The sequence below is a fragment of the Melozone crissalis genome, unplaced genomic scaffold (genome assembly GCF_028551555.1).
Source record: "Melozone crissalis strain CALT ecotype California unplaced genomic scaffold, PUWL_Pcris_2 ptg000153l_1, whole genome shotgun sequence".
Lineage (NCBI taxonomy): Eukaryota > Metazoa > Chordata > Aves > Passeriformes > Passerellidae > Melozone > Melozone crissalis.
The window spans coordinates 1-21,098 of record NW_026535924.1 but is presented as its reverse complement, the minus strand read 5'-3'; the positions used below and the strand labels follow the sequence as shown (position 1 = coordinate 21,098).

The 21,098-nt window shown below is 40.1% G+C and overlaps 1 protein-coding gene and 1 long non-coding RNA gene across 2 annotated transcripts; both read right to left on the bottom strand.

Moving 5' to 3' along the window:
* Window positions 1-3,921: 3,921 nt before the first annotated feature.
* On the bottom strand, window positions 3,922-5,071 carry LOC128948745 (uncharacterized). Its single transcript, XR_008484154.1, has 3 exons — window positions 5,030-5,071; window positions 4,149-4,218; window positions 3,922-4,062 (listed from the first exon to the last, which is right to left on the bottom strand). It is a non-coding gene; the product is annotated as an uncharacterized LOC128948745 (long non-coding RNA).
* A 609-nt stretch (window positions 5,072-5,680) lies between these two features.
* SYT11 (synaptotagmin 11) lies at window positions 5,681-16,394 on the bottom strand (the record flags this gene model as incomplete). Its single annotated transcript, XM_054293490.1, has 3 exons — window positions 5,681-6,049; window positions 11,205-11,325; window positions 15,516-16,394. Coding segments are annotated over 3 exons (1,311 nt in total), but the record flags the coding sequence as incomplete, so codon positions are not given.
* Window positions 16,395-21,098: the final 4,704 nt, after the last annotated feature.

Below are 21,098 nucleotides of genomic sequence, written 5' to 3'. Positions count from 1 at the left end.
ATGGTGAAAAATGGTGGAAAATGGGGAAAAATGGAGAAAAATGGTGGGAAAATGGTGAAAATTGGGGGAAAATGGTGAAAAATGGTGGAAAATCGCAGCAACGCAATTGCTTAGTGCAAAAACCCCCAAAGAAATGGGTATTTCAAGAGATTTTACAGCGATTTCCAAAGGGGGGAACGCTCTGGAAAAGGGTTTGTAAGAGATTGAGAAAATGCAGAAATCCTCAGGCAGAAATTGTGGGGATGGGGAGGGGGAAAATCCGATTTGGGAAATGGAGAGAGGTCACGAAATGAGGAAAATCAGCTTGGCAAAAATGAAAATAAAAATGGGAAAAAATGAAAATAAAAATGAGAAAAATCAGCTTGGCAAAAAGAAATAAAAATGAGAAAAAATCAAAATCAAAATGAGAAAAATCAGCGCGGCAAAAATGAAATAAAAATGGGAAAAAATAAAAATAAAAATCAAAATGAGAAAAATCAGCGTGGCAAAAATGAAATAAAAATGGGAAAAAATGAAAATAAAAATAAGAATGAGAAAAATCAGCTTGCCAAAAATAAATAAAAAGGAGAAAAATCAGCTTGGCAAAAATAAAAATAAAAATGGGAAAAAATGAAAATAAAAATCAAAATAAATGGGAAAAATCAGCTTGGCAAAAATGAAAATAAAAATGGGAAAAAATGAAAATTAAAATGAGAAAAATCAGCTTGGCAAAAAGAAATAAAAATGAGAAAAAATCAAAATAAAAATGAGAAAAATCAGCGTGGCAAAAATGAAATAAAAATGAGAAAAAATAAAAATAAAAATCAAAATGAGAAAAATCAGCGTGGCAAAATCAAAATAAATGGGAAAAATCAGCTTGGCAAAAATAAAGAAATATGAGAAAAAATAGAAATAAAAATGGGAAAAATCAGCTTGGCAAAAAGAAATAAAAAGGAGAAAAATCAGCTTGGCAAAAATAAAAATAAAAATAAAAATGAGAAAAATCAGCCTGGGGAGAACCTGGCTCAGTTATTCCCATTTCAGGGCAGAAAAGGTGAAAAATTCTCATTTTTCCAACAGGGATCTAAAATTCAGCAGCTGAGTCCTGCAAGTAGTTCAATTCTTTTCATTTTTCAAAATTTTAAAGTTATTTCAATATTTCCCAAATTTTTCCAAATTTGAATTATTTCAAAAGTTTTCAAAAATTTTTCATCTGTAATTTGAATTTTGCATTTCCGTTCACATCCCAGAGGGCTCGGAGCAGTCTTGGCTGCTCGGGAACAACCAAAAATTTGAAATTTTTTTTTGAATTTCCTTTTCCTGAAAACCTGAGCCTCTTTGCAAAGCCAGGAACCATTTTAATGGTGATAATTGGTATAATTTGAATTATAATTATTTCTAATTTCACCTGGCTGGGCTGGGGGCAGAATTCCCAAATCCAAATCCTGCGTCCAAACTTGATCAATTCCTGCAGGGTTCAAAGGGCCCCAAAAATTCTTAAAATTTCAGCTCAAAATTTCAGCATTCTCCCTCTCAAATTCAGAATTCTCTCTCTCAAAATTCAGAATTTTTAGTGCCAAATTTTGGAACATTTCTGATCCAAACTGAGCCCAGCATGGGTGAAAAGAAGATTTTTTTTTTCATTTTGTGGAAAATCAGATTTTTCACCTTTTCACGGAGCAGCTCTGCCTCCGGCACCTTTCCTGGCTCAGTTTTTCAACAGAAATGATCGGAATTTTCAACAGAAATGATCAGAATTTTCAACAGAAATTGATCGGAATTTTCAACAGAAATGATCAGAATTTTAAACAGAAATGATCAGAATTTTCAACAGAAATTATACAGAATTTTCAACAGAAATGATCAGAATTTGCTGGGAAATGTTTAAAATTTCCTCACCAATCACTGACACATCAGGGTTTGGGTTTTCGTGGAGAAAAGAGGAGATGAAATCAAATGAAACTGAGCGGGATTAAATGCACAGGGAGGGTGAAATAATGAAAATGAGCAGGATTAAATCAAATTAAAATGAGCAGGATTAAATCAAATTAAAATGAGCAGGATTGAATCATGAAAATGAGCAGGATTAAATGCACAGAGAGGATGAAATCAAATGAAAATAAACAGGATTAAATGAAATTAAACTGAGCAGGATTAAATGAAATTAAACTGAGCAGGATTAAACGCACAGAATGGATGAAATCAAATTAAAATGAGCAGGATTAAATAATGAAAATCAGCAGGATTAAATAAAATAAAACTGAGCAGGATGAAATAATGAAAATGAGCAGGATTAAATGCACAGGGAGGATTAAATGAAATGAAAATGAGCAGGATTAAATCATGAAAATAAACAGGATTAAATGAAATAAAACTGAGCAGGATTAAATGCACAGAATGGATTAAATCAAATTAAAATGAGCAGGATTAAATCAAATTAAAATGAGCAGGATGAAATAAAATGAAACTGAGCAGGATTGAATGCACAGAGAGGGTTAAATCAAATGAAACTGAGCAGGATGAAATGCACAGAATGGATTAAATCAAATTAAAATGAGCAGGATTAAATGAAATTAAAATGAGAAGGATTAAATAATGAAAATGAGCAGGATTAAATGCACAGGGAGGATTAAATCAAATGAAAATGAGCAGGATTAAATCAAATAAAACTGAGCAGGATTGAATAATGAAATTGAGCAGGATTAAATGCACAGAATGGATTAAATAAAATGAAAAATGAACAGGATTCAGGATGAAATCAAATGAAAATAAACAGGATTAAATGAAATAAAACTGAGCAGGATGAAATGCACAGAATGGATTAAATCAAATGAAAATGAGCAGGATTAAATGAAATTAAAATGAGCAGGATTAAATAATGAAAATGAGCAGGATGAAATGCACAGAAAGGATTAAATCAAATTAAAATGAGCAGGATTAAATCAAATAAAACTGAGCAGGATTGAATAATGAAACTGAGCGGGATTAAATGAAATTAAAATGAGAAGGATTAAATAATGAAAATGAGCAGGATGAAATGCACAGAATGGATTAAATGAAATGAAAATGAGCAGGATTCAGGATGAAATCAAATTAAAATGAGCAGGATGAAATGAAATTAAACTGAGCAGGATTAAAAAATGAAAATAAACAGGATGAAATGAAATGAAACCGAGCAGGATTTCCCCAGTCCCTGCAGCCCCTGTGCCCCCACACAAGCAATGGGGGGATTAAATGCACAGAATGGATTAAATAAAATTTAAATAAACAGAATTAAATGAAATGAAACCGAGCAGGATTTCCCCAGTCCCTGCAGCCCCTGTGCCCCCCCAAACCAACGGGATCCCCTTGCTGGGGTTTGGATTTTGGGGACCCCCAAGGACGAAGATTTCGGCCCCTGCCCCAGAATGATTTCATTTTTGGGGTTCCAGGGCCATTTCCCTGCATTTTCCTCTTGTGCCAGTGCAGAAAATTCTCCCAAAGCAGCGCAGAACCCGCGGGCAGGCGAAAACCCAACAGCAGAACGGAGAAATTCGGGAGGAGCCCGACGAGGACAGGCCAGCAAAGACACGAACACAACTCCATAGTGACAGAAAGTTCATTAATTCATTCGTTAATTAGCGTATTAAAACCTGCACCTTGATATTAGACTAATTGCAGTTTGTAGTAGGCATGCAATAGTGAGTACACTGGTATATATAGTTGTGGTAGTTTTTGTTTTTTTATTTATTTCTTCCTTTTCTTCTCTTTTATTCCCATTTTTTTAAAGGGTTTTAGTGCCCTGCAAAACCCACAGCGACTGAAGAGAGCCTTTGTAAAAACTTGGTTCTTTTCTGATCATTTATTCCCCATTTTATTTGATTTTTTGTAGAATTTATTCCCCATTTTATTTGATTTTTTGTAGAATTTATTCCCCATTTTATTTTACTTTTTTGTAGAATTTATTCCCCATTTTATTTTACTTTTTTGTAGAATTTATTCCCCATTTTATTTATTTATTTTTGCAGAATTCATTCCCCATTTTTTAAACCCTTTAGTACCTTGCAAAACCCACTTGAACAAAAGAGAACTTTTATTTTAAAACTATTTCTTATCATTCATTCCCCTTTTTTTTAGTTTTTTAGTGCCTTGCAAAACCACATCAACTGAAGAGAATTCATTTTTTAAACTATTTCTTCCTTATAATTTATTCCCCATTTTTTGTAGAATTCATTCCCCATTTTTTAAACCCTTTAGTACCTTGCAAAACCGCATCAACTAAAGAGAAATTTTTAAAAGAATTATTTCTTTCTTATTCCCCAATTTTAGGATTTCAGTGCCTTGCAAAACCACATCAACTAAGGAGAATTTTTAAAACTTATTTCTTCCTTATCATTCATTCCCCTTTCTTTTAGTTTCGTAGTGCCTTGCAAAACCGCATCAACTAAAGAAAACAAATTTTTAAAAAATTATTTCTTTCTCCTAATTTATTCCCCATTTTTAAAGGGTTTTAGTGCCCTGCAAAACCCACAGCGACTGAAGAGAGCCTTTGTAAAAAATTGGTTCTTTCTGATCATTTATTCCCCATTTTATTTGATTTTTTGTAGAATTTATTCCCCTTTTTTTTGGATTTTAGTGCCCTGCAAAACCCACATCAACTAAAGAGAATTTTTAAAAAATTATTTCTTTCTTATCATTCATTCCCCATTTTTTTAGAATTTCAGTGCCCTGCAAAACCCACATCAACTGAATAGAATTTATTTATTAAATTATTTCTTCCTTATCATTAATTCCCCATTCTTTTAGTTTTTTAGTGCCTTACAAAACCCACTTGAACTAAAGAGAATTTTTTAAAATTATTTGCTCCTTAGAATTTATTCCCCATTTTTTTGTACAATTTATTCCCCATTTTTTAAACACTTTAGTGCCTTGCAAAACCACGTTAACTAAGGAGAATTTTTAAAATTATTTCTTTCTTATAATCTATTCCCATTATTTTGTAGAATTCATTCCCCATTTTATTTATTTATTTTTGCAGAATTCATTCCCCATTTTTTAAACCCTTTAGTACCTTGCAAAACCCACTTGAACTAAAGAGAACTTTTATTTTTAAAATATTTCTAATCATTTATTCCCCATTTTTTAGTGCCTTGTAAAACCGCATCAAATAAAGAGAATTCATTTTTTTAACTATTTCTTCCTTATAATTTATTCCCATTTTTTAAACACTTTAGTGCCTTGCAAAACCACGTTAACTAAAGAGAATTTTTTTTTTTAACTATTTCTTCCTTATAATTTATTCCCCATTATTTTGTAGAATTCATTCCCCATTTTCTAAACACTTTACTACCTTGCAAAACCGCATCAACTAAAGAGAAATTGAAAAAAATTATTTCTTTCTTATTCCCCAATTTTAGGATTTCAGTGCCTTGCAAAAACCACGTTAACTAAGGAGAATTTTTAAAGTTAGTTCTTTCTTATAATCTCTTCCCATTTTTTTTGTAGAATTTATTCCCCATTTTATTCATTTATTTTTTGCAGAATCCATTCCCCATTTTAAAACCCTTTGCCACCTTACAGACCCCTCTCGCACTAAATCCAAACTCCCATTTCCCAACCATTCCCCCTCACCCACACCCCATTTTTTCCCCCACTTTCCCACCCAACCCAACCCAACCCAACCCAACCCAACCCACCGGCCGCCGCTTCTTCTTCTCTCAACTCAACCCCACTCCAGTCCCAGCGCCAACCCAACCTCGTGGCACCTCCCGGGTTGGCATTTAGTACTCGCTCAGGCTGTGCCACTTGGCCACGCTCTTGCCGGGGCCGTCGCACACCTGGCGCCAGTGCTCGGCGCCCGCGGCGCTGGCGCTGTGCGCGCCCAGGATCAGCCGCCCCACGGCCTCGTTCTTGGTGGTGCGCTCGAAGTCGATCACCAGGAACTCGACGCTGACGTCGGGCAGCAGCTCGGCCGGGATGTCGTAGCTGAAGGACTCGTTGAACACGGGGTTCAGCGTGCACTTCTTGACGTGCGTCTTCTTCTTGGCGATGCGCTTGCGGCCGTAGTACACGTTCACCTTGACGTAGGGGTCTGCAAACGGAGGGGGGAGAGGGCGGCCAGTGACACGGCCCAGGGGGCTCCAGCACGGCCTGGGGGCGCTGGGAGGAACTGGTTTGGGCTGGGGAGGAGGTAAAATCCCATTTCACACCTTTCTGTACCCCAGGCAGAGGTTTGGGCTGGGAGGGACTTAAAAATCCCATTCCATTCCTGCTCATCCCATTCCAGACCTTCTACTAGAAGGTAGAAATCTGGGCTCTGGTTTGCGTTGGGAGGAACCTCAAAATCCCATTCTACTCATCCCCATCACATTCCACACCTTTCTGTACCCCAGGTAGAGGTTTGGGATGGGAAGGACTTAAAAATCCCATTCTACTCATCCCCATCCCATTTGACACCTTCCCCTACCTCAGGTAAAGGTTTGGGCTCTGGTTTGGGCTGGGTGGGACTTAAAATCTCATTTTACTCATATTCCCATCCCATTCCACACCTTTCCGTTCCCCAGGTAAAGGTTTGGGCTCTGGTTTGGGCTGGGAGGAACCTCAAAATCCCATTCCATTCTTGCTCATCCCTTTCCACACCTTTGTCTACCCCAGGTAGAGATTTGGGCTGGGAGGGACTTAAAAATCCCATTCCACTCCTGCCCATCCCCCATTCCACACCTTCCTGTACCCAAGATAGAAGTCTGGGCTCTGGTTTGGGCTGGGGGGGACTTAAAAATTCCTGCCCATCCCATTCCAGATCTTCTACTACTCCAGGGAGAGGTTTGGGCTCTGGTTTGGGCTGGAGGGACTTAAAATCCCATTCTATACCTTTCTGTACCCCAGGTAGTTGTCTGGGCTCTGGTTTGCGTTGGGAGGAACCTCAAAATCCCATTCTACTCATCCCCATCACATTCCACACCTTCCGTGACCCCAGGTAGAGGTTTGGGCTGGGAGGAACCTCAAAATCCCATTCTACTCCTGCCCATCCCTTTCTACACCTTTGTCTACCCCAGATAGATATTTGGGCTGGCAGGGACTTAAAAATCCCATTCTACTCCTGCCCATCCCATTCCACACCTTCGTCTACCCCAGGTGGAGCTGCCCCGTAGTACACGTTCACCTTGACGTAGGGGTCTGCAAACGGAGGGGGGAGAGGGCGGCCAGTGACACGGCCCAGGGGGCTCCAGCACGGCCTGGGGGCGCTGGGAGGAACTGGTTTGGGCTGGAGAGGAGGTAAAATCCCATTTCACACCTTCCTCTACCTCAGGTAGAAGTTTGGGCTGGGAAGGACTTAAAAATCCCATTCTACTCCTGCCCATCCCATTTCACACCTTCCTCTACCTCAGGTAGAGGTCTGGCTCTGGTTTGGGCTGGGAGGAACCTCAAAATCCCATTCTGCTCATCCCTGTCCCACTCCATACCTTCCATGACCCCAGGCAGAGATTTGGGCTGGAAGGGACTTAAAAATCCCATTTCACTCATCTCCATCCCATTTCACACCTTCCTCTACCTGAGGTAGCTCCAGGCTGGCCTTGGGCACTGCCAGGGATGCAGGGGCAGCCACAGCTGCTCTGGGAAATCTGATTTCATGGACTTAATCCCAAATGTCCAAAGATTGGGGAGCTCAGGAGTTTCAGATCCTCACCCCCCAGTTTGGGTGCAAGAGGATTTTTGGTGGGAGCAATGTTCTCATTGAACCATGGAATGGTTTGGGTTAAAACAAACCCAAAAACTCATCCAGTGCCAAGAGCAAGGACATTTTCCACCATCCCAGGTTGATCCAAGCCCTGCCCAAAATTCCCAGGGATGCAGGGGCAGCCACAGCTGCTCTGGGAAATCCGTTTTTATGTGTTTATTCCCAAATATCCAAAGATTGGGGAGCTCAGGAGTTTCAGCTCCTCACCCCCCAGTTTAGGTGCAAGGGGATTTTTAGTGGGGTCAATGTGCTCATGGAACCATGGAATGGTTTGGGTTAAAAACAGAATTTAAAACTCATCCAGTCCCAAGAGCAGGGACATTTTCCACCATCCCAGATTGATCCAAACCCTGTCCAACACTTCCAGGGATCCAGGGGCACCCACAGCTGCTCTGGGAAATCTGTTTGAATTAATTTAATCCCAAATGTCCAAATATTGGGGAGCTCGGGAGTTTCAGCTCCTCACCCCCCCACAGTTTAGGTGCAAAGGGATTTTTGGGCAATGGAATGGTTTGGGTTAGAAATACAATTTAAAGAATTTAAAACTCCTCCAGTCCCACGGGCAGGGACATTTTCCACCATCCCAGGTTGATCCAAGCCCTGTCCAACACTTCGGGGGCACCCACAGCTGCTCTGGGCACCTGCCCACCCTGCCAGGGAACAATTCCTGCCCAAAATCCCACCCAGGGTAAAGGCATTCCCTGTGTGCTGGCGCTCCCAATCCATCCCTCTCCCTGCAGCCCTGGAAACCCACCCTGAGCTCACCCCAAATCCCACTCTGAGCACCCCAGCCTTGCTCAGGAGCCCCCAGCAAAGGGATTGAGGCACTTCCAACTAATTTGCAATAATTTGCTGCCAGCAGAAGTTACTGGGAAAGAAAAAATTTAAAACAAAGCAACAAAGGCTCCCTTTTCCCCCAGCTGCTCTTTATGCAAACACTGGATTACAATCAAGCTACCAGGCACTGAGGGAATTTTCATTTTCATTCCACACAAGTTTTGAAGGCCCTTGCTTGGCTGGCACTGCCTCATTTTCACCTTTTTTTTTTTTTTTTTCTTTTCAGCCAGCTGGAATGAGTTTATGCATAATAGAAAGATCATATAAATAAACAGTGTGAGTCACAAGGTTCTGCAGGTAGAACATCACTGAAAATTTTATCCTGTGCTTGGAGACTACACAAGCACAGATTTTTATTTTCTTTTTTTTTTTTTTTTTCCTTAAAGAGTAAAATGCAGGGCCTGCAATAACTCAGCCTAGCCTGCATCCCTCTGAGGAGAAAGGGATTCAAACCAGGCCTGGGTTTGAATCTCAACTTGGTCCCAACCATTTCCCCACAACCCTGAGGGAATTGTGCAAAAACCAGGAGAAAACTACAAAACCAGGCCTGGGTTTGAATCTCAACTTGGTCCCAACCATTTCCCCACAACCCTGAGGCAGAATTTGCTGAGGGGACTCAGGAGGGTGAAAATCTGTGAAACAGCAAAGGCACAACAGCTGCTCTGCTGCTCCCCTCTCTGCAAACAGCACCACAAAAATGAAAACAACCAAAATCAGAATTTCTGGGGGCAGAGCTTGACCCCTCCTGGCTGTCCCCTCCTGGCAGGGGCTGTGCAGAGCCACAAGATCCCTCTGAGCCTCCTTTGCTCCTTTTCCAGCTCCCTCAGGAATCCTCCATTCCATTCCCAGCTCCCTCAGGGATTCTCCAGCCCCTTCCCAGCTCCTTCACGAATTCTCCATCCAATTTCCAGCTCTCTCAGAAATTCCCAGCTCCCTCAAGAATTTTCCAGCCCCATTCCAGCTCCCTCAGGAATTCTTCAACCCCTTCCCAGCTCCTTCAAGAATTTTCCATTCCCTTCCCAGCTCCCTCAGGAATTCTTCAATCCCTTCCCAGCTCCCTCAGGAATCCTCCATTCAATTTCCAGCTCCTTCAGAAATTTTCCAGCCCTTTCACAGCTCTCTCAGGAATTCTCAGCTCCCTCAGGGATTCTCCATTCCCTTCCCAACTCCCTCAGGAATTCCCAGCTCCCTCAAGAATTTTCCATTCCCTTCCCAGTTCCTTCAGAAATTTTCCAGCCCCTTCTCAGCTCCTTCAAGAATTCTCCATTCAATTTCCAGCTCCCTCAGGAATTCCCAGCCCCTTCAGAAATTTTCCAGCCCTTTCCCAGCTCCCTCAGGGATTCTCCAACCCCTTCCCAGCTCCCTCAGGAATTCTCCAGCCCTTTCCCAGTTCCCTCAGGAATTCTCCAGCCCTTTCCCAGTTCCCTCAGGAATTATCCAGTCCTTTTTCCAGCTCCCTCAAGAATTCTTCAGCCCCTTCCCAACTCCCTCAGGAATTCCCAGCTCCCTCAGGGATTCTCCATTCCCTTCCCAGCTCCCTCAGGAATTCTCCAGTCCTTTTTCCAGTTCCCTCAGGGATTCTCCAGCCCCTTCCCAGCTCCCTCAGGGATTCTCCATTCAATTCCCAGCTCCCTCAGGAATTCTCCAGGATGTTCTGGATCCAGCACAGAGCTGCTGCCTCCACAAAGCCCTGCCTGCATGAAGAGCTCCCAGCAGAAAGAATTTGGGTCTGCACAACCATTCCACTCCAATTCCACTGATTTTTTGTGGATCTTCAGCAGCTGAGCCCCTCAGGCTCCTCAAGAGTGTCCTGAAGGTCCCACCAAGGCTGCCTTGGGTGATCGAGGGGTTCAGGAGCTCAAATTCCACCGATTTTGGGAGATTGGTTACCAAAGGGCTCTGAGGGGTTCAGGAGCTCAAATTCCACTGATTTTTTGTGGATTTTCAGCACCTGAGCCCCTCAGGCTCTTCAGGAGTGCCCTGGAGGTCCCACCAAGGCTGCCTTGGGGGATCTGAGGTGTTTAGGAGCTCAAATTCCACCGATTTTTGGTGGGTCTTTAGTAGCTGAGCCCCTCAGGCTCTTCAAGAGTGCCCTGAAGATCTGAGGGATTTAGAAGCTCCAATTCCACTGATTTTTTTGTGGATTTTCAGCAGCTGAACCCCTCAAGTTCTCCAGGAGTGTCCACCAAGGCTGCCTTGGGGGGGTTTAGGAGCTCCATCACAACTGAGTGATGCAGCACTCAGAGCAATCCAAAAACCCTTAAGAAGAATTTGAAGAAAAAAAATTATATATATATAAAATAAAATAAAATAAAATAAAATAAAATAAAATAAAATATTTATATAAAACATATAAAATTATATATAAAAAATATATTAAAAAATATATAATATTATATATAATATATAAAACATATATATAAACATGTCTATATAAAATATAAAATATTTTAAATACAGAAATATTTTTAAAAATATATAAATTATATATATTTTTTAAATTTATATTTTAAATATATAGAAAATATTTTATATAATATATATATTAAAAATATATAAAATATATATAAAATATAAAACCTTCAGCTAAACCAAAGGAAAAGCCCTGCAGGTGAACTTGGGGATTTTCTGCTTTTCCCACCCACTCCAAGGTGGAGAAAATAGCTTCTACCTGAGAGGCCAGTGATGTCCATCTTTGGCAAATGCCTGGCCTTCAGCACCACCACAGTCATCCTCTGTGCCACGGGCTGGTAGGACAGGGACACCTGCAGCTCCCCTCTGCTGATGCACTTCTGCCAGAAAAACACACACAGCTCCTCAGGACAGGCTGCTCTTCCTCACCGGGAGGGGGCCCAGAATTTCCTTTCCTCGTGTCAAACGGATAAAAAGCAGGGGAATGAGCCCCAGGTGTCTCAGGTGCAAACATATGAATTTGTGGAAAAAAACCAGGATTTGTGGCTGAGGATCTGCATCATTCCTGTTTGTGAAACCACTGAAGGTTCCAGATCAAAATCTCTGGGATAAAGCACACCAAAAATACGAATTTGTGGAAAAAACAGGATTTATGGTTGAGGATCTGCATTATTCCTGCCTGTTAAACCGTGAGGCTCCTGGATTAAAGCTCTGGGATCAAACACAGCCGTAAGACACAAAAAATACGAAATTCTGGAAAAAATAGAATTTATGGTTGAGGATCTGCATCATTCCTGTTTGTGAAAATACTGAGGGTCCCAGATCAAAATCTCTGGGATAAAACACACCAAAAATATGAATTTGTGGAAAAAACAGAACTTGTGGCTGAGGATCTGCATCATTCCTGATCTGAAGCTTCCAGATAAAAATTCCTGGGAGCAAACACAGAACAAAGAGTCCCCCCACACGGATTGAGGGTGCACACACCCACCTGTATGCTCCTTTTGAGGATCTTGGATCCTCAAAATTTTGAGGTGCTTGGATCCACCTCTGCAAGGTGGATATATCACCAAAAATATGAACTTGTGGAAAAACCAAGATTGATGGCTGAGGATCTGCATCATTCCTGTTTGTAGAACCACTGAGGGTCCCAGATCAAAATCTCTGGGATCAAACACAAACATATCACACCAAAAATATGAGTTTGTGGAAAAAATAGAATTTATGGTTGAGGATCTGCATTATTCCTGCCTGTTAAACCATGAGGCTCCTGGATTAAAAGCTCTGGGATCAAACACAGCCACATCACACCAAAAATATGAAAGTGTGGGAAAATTTCTGTGGATCTGCATCATTCCTGCTTGTAAAACCGTGAGGCTCCTGGATTAAAAGCTCTGGGATCAAACACAGCCATATCACACAAAAAAATATTCATTTGTGGAAAAAAAGGATTTGTGGCTGAGGATCTGCATTGTTCCTGCTTGATAAACCATGGAGGGTTGTGGATCAAAAGCTCTGGGATCAAACACAGCCATAAGACACAAAAAATATGAAATTGTGGGAAAAAATAGAATTTATGGTTGAGGATCTGCATTATTCCTGTTTGTGAAACTACTGAGGGTCCCAGATCAAAATCTCTGGGATAAAACACACCAAAAATATGAATTTGTGGAAAAAACAGGATTTGTGGCTGAGGATCTGCATTGTTCCTGCTTGATAAACCGTGGAGACTCCTGGATCAAAAGCTCTGGGGTCAAACACAGCCATATCACACCAAAAATATGAAATTGTGGAAAAATTTCTGTGGACCTGCATCACTCCTACTTGTAAAACCGTGAGGCTCCTGGATTAAAAGCTCTGGGATCAAACACAGCCATATCACACAAAAAAATATTCATTTGTGGAAAAAAAGGATTTGTGGCTGAGGATCTGCATTGTTCCTGCTTGATAAACCATGGAGGGTTGTGGATCAAAAGCTCTGGGATCAAACACAGCCATAAGACACAAAAAATATGAAATTGTGGGAAAAAATAGAATTTATGGTTGAGGATCTGCATCATTCCTGTTTGTGAAACCACTGAGGGTCCCAGATCAAAATCTCTGGGATAAAACACACCAAAAATATGAATTTGTGGAAAAAACAGAATTTGTGGCTGAGGATCTGCATCATTCCTGATCTGAAGCTTCCAGATAAAAATTCCTGGGAGCAAACACAGAACAAAGAGTCCCCCCACACGGATTGAGGGTGCACACACCCACCTGTATGCTCCTTTTGAGGATCTTGGATCCTCAAAATTTTGAGGTGCTTGGATCCACCTCTGCAAGGTGGATATATCACCAAAAATATGAACTTGTGGAAAAACCAAGATTGATGGCTGAGGATCTGCATCATTCCTGTTTGTAGAACCACTGAGGGTCCCAGATCAAAATCTCTGGGATCAAACACAAACATATCACACCAAAAATATGAGTTTGTGGAAAAAATAGAATTTATGGTTGAGGATCTGCATTATTCCTGCCTGTTAAACCATGAGACTCCTGGATTAAAAGCTCTGGGATCAAACACAGCCATATCACACCAAAAATATGAAATTGTGGAAAAATTTCTGTGGATCTGCATCATTCCTGCTTGTAAAACCATGAGGCTCCTGGATCAAAGCTCTGGGATCAAACACAGCCATATCACACCAAAAACATGAATTTGGGTAAAACCCAGAATTTATGGCTGAGGATCTGCATCATTCCTGTTTGTAGAACCACTGAGGGTCCAAGATCAAAATCTCTGGAGTCAAACACAAACATATCACACAAAAAATATGAAATTGTGGAAAAAATAGAATTTATGGTTGAGGACCTGCATCATTCCTGTTTGTAAAACCACTGAGGGTCCCAGATCAAAAGGTTTGGGATCAAACACAGCCACATCACAGCAAAAATAGGAATCTGGGGAAAAACCAGAACTTATGGTTGAGGATCTGCATCATTCCTGCTTGTAGAACCACTGAGGCTCCTGGATCAAAAGCTCTGGGGTCAAATACAACCATATCACACAAAAAATATATATTTGTGAAAAACCAGAATTTATGGCTGAGGATCTGCATCATTCCTGATCTGTGGGTTCCAGATCAAGATCTCTGGGGCCAAAGAGTCCCCCCCACACGGGTTGGGGGCGCACACACCCACCTGGATGTTCCTTTTGAGGATCTCCCTGGTGAGCTGCACCTTGCCCGTGCTGGGACCCACCCCTGCAAGGTGGATATATCACCAAAAACATGGATTTGTGGAAAAAATCCCAAAATTTATGGCTGAGGATCTGCATCATTCCTGTTTGTAAAACCACTGAGGGTCCCAGATCAAAATTCCTGGGATAAAGCACACCAAAAATATGAATTTGTGGAAAAAACAGGATTTGTGGCTGAGGATCTGCATTGTTCCTGCTTGATAAACCATGGAGGGTTGTGGATCAAAAGTTCTGGGATCAAACACAGCCATAAGACACAAAAAATATGAATTTGTGGAAAAACCAAGATTCATAGCAGAGGATCTGCATCATTCCTGTTTGTAGAACCACTGAGGGTCCCAGATCAAAACCTCTGGGATAAAACACACCAAAAATATGAATTTGGGGAAAAACCAGAATTTATGACTGAGGATCTGCATCATTCCATTTTGTAGAACCACTGAGGATCCCGGATCAAAATCTCTGGGGTCAAATACAACCATATCACACAAAAAATATATATTTGTGAAAAAACCCAGAATTTATGGCTGAGAATCTGCATCATTCCTGACCTGAATCTTCCAGATCAAAATCTCTGGGATCAACCACAGACCAAAGAGTCCCCCCCACACGGATTGGGGGCGCACACACCCACCTGGATGTTCCTTTTGAGGATCTCCCTGGTGAGCTGCACCTTGCCCGTGCTGGGACCCACCCCTGCAAGGTGGATATATCACCAAAAACATGGATTTGTGGAAAAAATCCCAAAATTTATGGCTGAGGATCTGCATCATTCCTGTTTGTAGAACCACTGAGGGTCCGAGATCAAAATCTCTGGGATCAAACACAAACATATCACACCAAAAATATGAAATTGTGGGAAAAATAGAATTTATGGTTGAGGATCTGCATTATTCCTGTTTGTAAAACCACTGAGGGTCCCAGATCAAAATCTCTGGGATCAAACACACCAAAAATATGAATTTGTGGAAAAAACAGAATTTATGACTGAGAATCTGCATCATTCCTGCCTGTTAAATCATGAGGCTCCTGGATCAAAAGCTCTGGGGTCAAATACAACCATATCACACAAAAAATATATATTTGTGGAAAAAACCCAGAATTTATGGCTGAGGATCTGCATCATTCCTGTTTGTAGAACCACTGAGGATCCCAGATCAAAAGCTCTGGGATAAAACACACCAAAAATATGAATTTGGGGAAAAAACAGAATTTATGACTGAGAATCTGCATCATTCCTGACCCGAAGCTTCCAGATCGAAATGTCTGGAATCAAAATCAGGCCAAAGAGTCCCCCCCCCCCCACGGGTTGGGGGCGCACACACCCACCTGGATGTTCCTTTTGAGGATCTCCCTGGTGAGCTGCACCTTGCCCGTGCTGGGATCCACCCCTGCCAGGGGCACCATCACCTCGCCGATCACGTCGTCGCGGGAGAAGCGGTCGAAGCTGAGCACCAGGAAGTGCAGCACCAGGTCCTGCAGCTGGCTGTAGGGGATGCCGTAGAAGGTGAAGGTCTCGTCGAAAACGGGCTCCAGGGTCTTGCGCAGCACGCGGGTCTTGACGCGGTGCCTCTTGTCGGGCAGAATGGTCATCTTGATGTAAGGGTCGGAGCTCTGCGTGTGCTCGTCCATCACCGGCAGCCCGCGGGCCTCCTGGATGGTGACCACCAGGGCTTTTTTGGGGAAGTTGTAGTCCACGGAGAAAGTCAGCTCTCCCAGCATCACGTCGTCGCCCGGCGAGGAGGGAGAGGAGGTTTTGCTCCCTCCCGGCGTGAGGCTTTGATCTGGGCTGAGTTCATCTCCGTAATCCACCTTGATGGGGAGCTGCTCCACCTGGGGGGGTCCGTCTGGAGCCTTGCTGGGGCCCCCCAAGCCGGCCTCGGCAGCGTCCAGCAGGAGGTTGCCCCCGCTGCCGCCCTCCGCGGCCGTGCCGCTCTTGTCTCGGCGGATCCGCTTGATTTTCTTCTTGTTGCTCAAGGTCTCCGGGTAGATGCTGATGCCTTTCAGCATGTGGATGAATTTGTAAGGGGGGGTTTTGTGCTTCTTTTCTGCTTGCTGGTGACAGCATGTCCACACAAAGACTGTGACTGAGACGGAAACCACCAGCACGGTGGCGCCGATGAGTCCGGCCACCACGGGGGACACATCTGTGGGGAGACAAGGCAGTGAGGAGCAGCACGCCTGGTCACACTTAATGCTGGCATTTGCCTAGCAGAGCATCCCCAAAATTCATTTCTCACACTCCCAAGGCATGTCTGACCGGTTTCCATGAGCTAAGGAAGGATCTCTGTCCTGCCACCATGAGGGACACATCTGTGGGCAGTGAGGAGCAGCACACCTGATGCAGATCCATACAGTGCTGTTGTGCTTTTAACTCTGGGATTTGCCCATCACAGCTTCCCCAGACATCATTTCTATCTCTAAATTTATTTCTCACACTCCTAAGTCATGCCTGATCCATTTTCCATGAGCTAAGGAAGGATCTGTGTCCTGCCAACACAGGGGGAAGTCAAGGCAGTGAGGAGCAGCACACCTGATGCAGATCCACACACTCCTGTCCTGTTTTAATTCTAAGATCTGCTTATCACAGATTCCTCAAACATCATTTTTTATCTCTAAATTTATTTCTCACACTCCCAAGGCATGTCTGACCCGTTTTCCATGAGCTAAGGAAGGATCTCTGTCCTGCCACCACACACCTGCTGCAGATCCATACATTCCTGTCATACTTAATTCTGGCATTTGCCTACCAGAGCTTCCCCAAAATTTATTTCTCACACTCTCAAGGCATGCCTACATCACTGCTATCTCTAAATTTATTTCTCACACTCCTAAGTCATGCCTGACCTGTGTTCCATGAGCTAAGGAAGGATCTCTGTCCTGCCACCATGAGGGACACATCTGTGGGGAGACAAGGCAGTGAGGAGCTGAGACCTGGCTGAAGATCCACACACTCTTGTCGTGCTTCAAATTCTGGGATTTGCCTATCAGAGCATCCCCAGACATCATTTTTGATCTCAAAATTTATTTCTCACACTCCTAAGGCATGCCTGATCCATTTTCCATGAGCTAAGGAAGGATCTCTGTCCTGCCAACACAGGGGACACATCTGTGGGCAGTGAGGAGCAGCACACCTGGCTGAAGATTTACACATTCCTGTGGTGCTTTTAATTATGGAATCTGCCTATCACAGATTCCTCAAACATCATTTTTATCTCAAAATTTATTTCTCACACTCCTAAGTCATGCCTGATCCATTTTCCGTGAGCTAAGGAAGGATCTGTGTCCTGCCACCATGAGGGACACAACTGTGGGGAAGTCAAGGCAGTGAGGAGCTGAGACCTGGCTGCAGATCTACACACTCCTGTCGTGCTTTTAATTCTAAAATCTGCCTGTCAGAGCATCCCCAAACATCATTTTTATCTCTGAATTTATTTCTCACACTCCTAAGTTATGCCTGATCCACTTTCCTTAACTCATGGAAGGATCTCTGTCCTGCCACCATGAGGGACACATCTGTGGGCAGTGAGGAGCAGCACACCTGGCTGAACATTTACACATTCCCGTGGTGTTTTAATTCTGGAATCTGCCTATCACACATTCCTCAAAGATCATTTTTATCTCTAAATTTATTTCTCACACTCCTAAGTCATGCCTGATCCAATTTCCATGAGCTAAGGAAGGATCTCTGTCCTGCCACCACACACCTGGCTGCAGATCCGCACACTCCTATCACACTCTTAATTCCAATATCTGCCTATCAGAGCCTCCCCAGACATCATTTTTATCTCTAAATTTATTAAATTTTTATCTCTAAATTTATTTCTCCCCCCCCCAAGGCATGCCTGACCTGCTCGCTGAGCTCAGGATCTCAAACTGTTGCTCGCCTCATCTTGCCAAGCCCAGCTCCTGCCTCACCACATCTCCATAGGAACGCTGCTCTCGATGCGCAGGCAACATTTGCTTTGATTTTATTTTTTATTTTATTTTTTTAATGCCCTGCTCAGGAACGTTACACAATTCCATTTTCACAACAGGGAGGGAGTCATAAATATGGCCATAATGCTGGGTTTGAGATATCCTTCATTAACAATATTTAAAATTTCCTTTTGCCCTGAATTGGGTGTTTTGTCCTGGTTTTTGTGGTTAAATCCAGGGGTAAACATGAAATCCCTCATGGAAATCCAGTGTCCAAAAACAGACAGAAAATCCTCCTATTATAAAATAATAAAGTTATTTTATTCTGCCTTGGATTTAGGGATTATCTGATATTTTCTAGATTTTATACCAAGTGTGTTAATCAGTAATAGCAAGGCAGAATGTAAAAAATAATTTAACAATATTTAAAATTTCCTTTTGCCCTGAATTGGGTGTTTTGTCCTGGCTTTTGTTGCTGTTTCCATGAAATCCCCCATGGAAATCCAGTGTCCAAAACCAGACAGAAAATCCTCCTATTATAAAATAATAAAATTATTTTATTCTGCCTTGGATTTAGGGATTAGCTGATATTTTCTAGATTTTCATACCAACTGTGTTAATCAGTAATGGCAAGGCAGAATTAAAAAAATAATTTTAAAAAAATTTTTAAAAAACTCAAAAAGTGCTCATTTTTATTGGTTTATTTGCTGATGGAGAAGTTTTAAAAATGAACCCAGAGGTGCTGAGGTCCCCAGGGAGGCGTTAGGAAGGTTTAAGTTTCATGTAAATTATTTTTGTATATATATATATAAATATATATATATATATATATAGTGTTTATATATATGGTTTATATATATATGAGTTTTATATATATATATATGGTTTATATATATATATATATGGTTTTTATATATACATATGTATATGGTTTATATATATAAATATGGTTTATATATATATATGGTTTATATATATATATATGGTTTATATATATCTATATGGTTTTTATATATATACGTGGTTTTTATATATATATGGGTTTTATATATATACATATATTTATATATGGTTTATATATATCTATATATGGTTTATATATATGGGTTTAATATATATATATGGTTTATATATATATATATGGTTTATATATATAAATATGGTTTATATATATATATGGGTTTTATATATATATATGGTTTATATATATATATGGGTTTTATATATATATGGTTTTTATATATATGTGGTTTTTATATATATATGGCTTATATACATATATATGGTTTTTATATATATATGGTTTATATATATATGGTTTTTATATATATGTGGGTTTTATATATATATATGGCTTTTATATATTTTTTAATATGGTTTATATATATGGTTTATATATATATATTTATATATGGGTTTTATATATATATGGGTTTTATATATATATATGTATATGGTGTTTTTATATATATATATGTATGGCTTTTATATATATATGGGTTTTATATATATATATGGTTTATATATATATGGTTTATATATATATATGGTTTATATATATATGGTTTTTATGTATATATATTTATATATGGTTTATATATATATATTTATACATGATTTATTTATATATATATGGTTTATATTTATATATGGTTTTTATATATATGGGTTTTTTATATATACATATATATGGTGTGTATATATATATGGTGTATATATATATGGTTTTTATATATATATATAGGTTTTATATATATATATGGTTTATATATATGGTTTTTATATATATATATATTTATATATGGTTTATATATATATATTTATATATGATTTTTATATATATGGTTTATATATATATATATGGTGTGGTTTTTTTAATATATATTTTTATATATATATATATATATATATATATATATATATATATATATATAGTTTTAAAGCAATTTTCTTTCATTTTTTGGCAGCCAGCAAACAAACAAGCAAATAAATAAAAAGCCACCTAAGCCCATTTTGTATTCTGTCCCAAATTGTCCAAACCCCTCCTTCACCAAAAACCTTTAGCATGACAATTGGGCAGCACCCAAATGAGCCAGATGATTCAAAAAAATATAAATTTATCTCATTTTCCTCTTCATTCTGTACCAAAACCAGGAGGAAATCATCTTCTAACTCATCCTTGGAGCTGCAGAGAGCAGCACAATTTTGGATTTTCTCCCCACATCACCATTTGTTGAGGCTAACAGAGCACCTGACAGGCCCAGGGAAAATTATTTTGCTGGAAAAATCACTTTTAGTCGGACAGAAACCTCTCTGAGCTGCTGCTGGATGGTTCCACAGAGATTCCTGTGCCAGAGCTGGGGATGAATGAATGGAGGCAAGAAAAATTCAGAATATTGACAAAACCCCACCCCAAAAACCCCAATTCAGGTCGTTATTTAATGTTCCCTCCTCAATGTGACACAAATGATCCTGAACAGCTCATTCGGAGAGAGCTCAGCTTGAAAGGCTTTGGGGGGTGTGTAAAAAATGCTGAAACCCCATTTTCATTTTCATTTTCATTTTTATTTTTATTCTTACTCTTAGTCTTACTCTTTGTGTTATTCTTATTCTTTTATTTTTATTTTTATTCTTATTCTTACTCTTACTCTTACTCTTATTCTTTTATTCTTATTCTTATTTTTATTCTTATTCTCATTCTTATTCTCTTATTCTTACTCTTATTCTTATTCTCTTATTCTTATTATTTTATTCTTATTATTTTATTCTTATTCTTACTCTTATTTTTCTTATTCTAATTGTAATTCTTATTCTCTTATTCATATTATTTTATTCTTATTATTTTTCTTATTCTTATTCTAATTCTTATTCTTATTCTCTTATTCTTATTCTTTCATTCTTATTTTTATTCTTATTCTAATTCTTATTATTTTATTCTTATTCTTTTATTCTTATTCTTATTTTTATTCTAATTCTTATTCTTTCATTCTTATT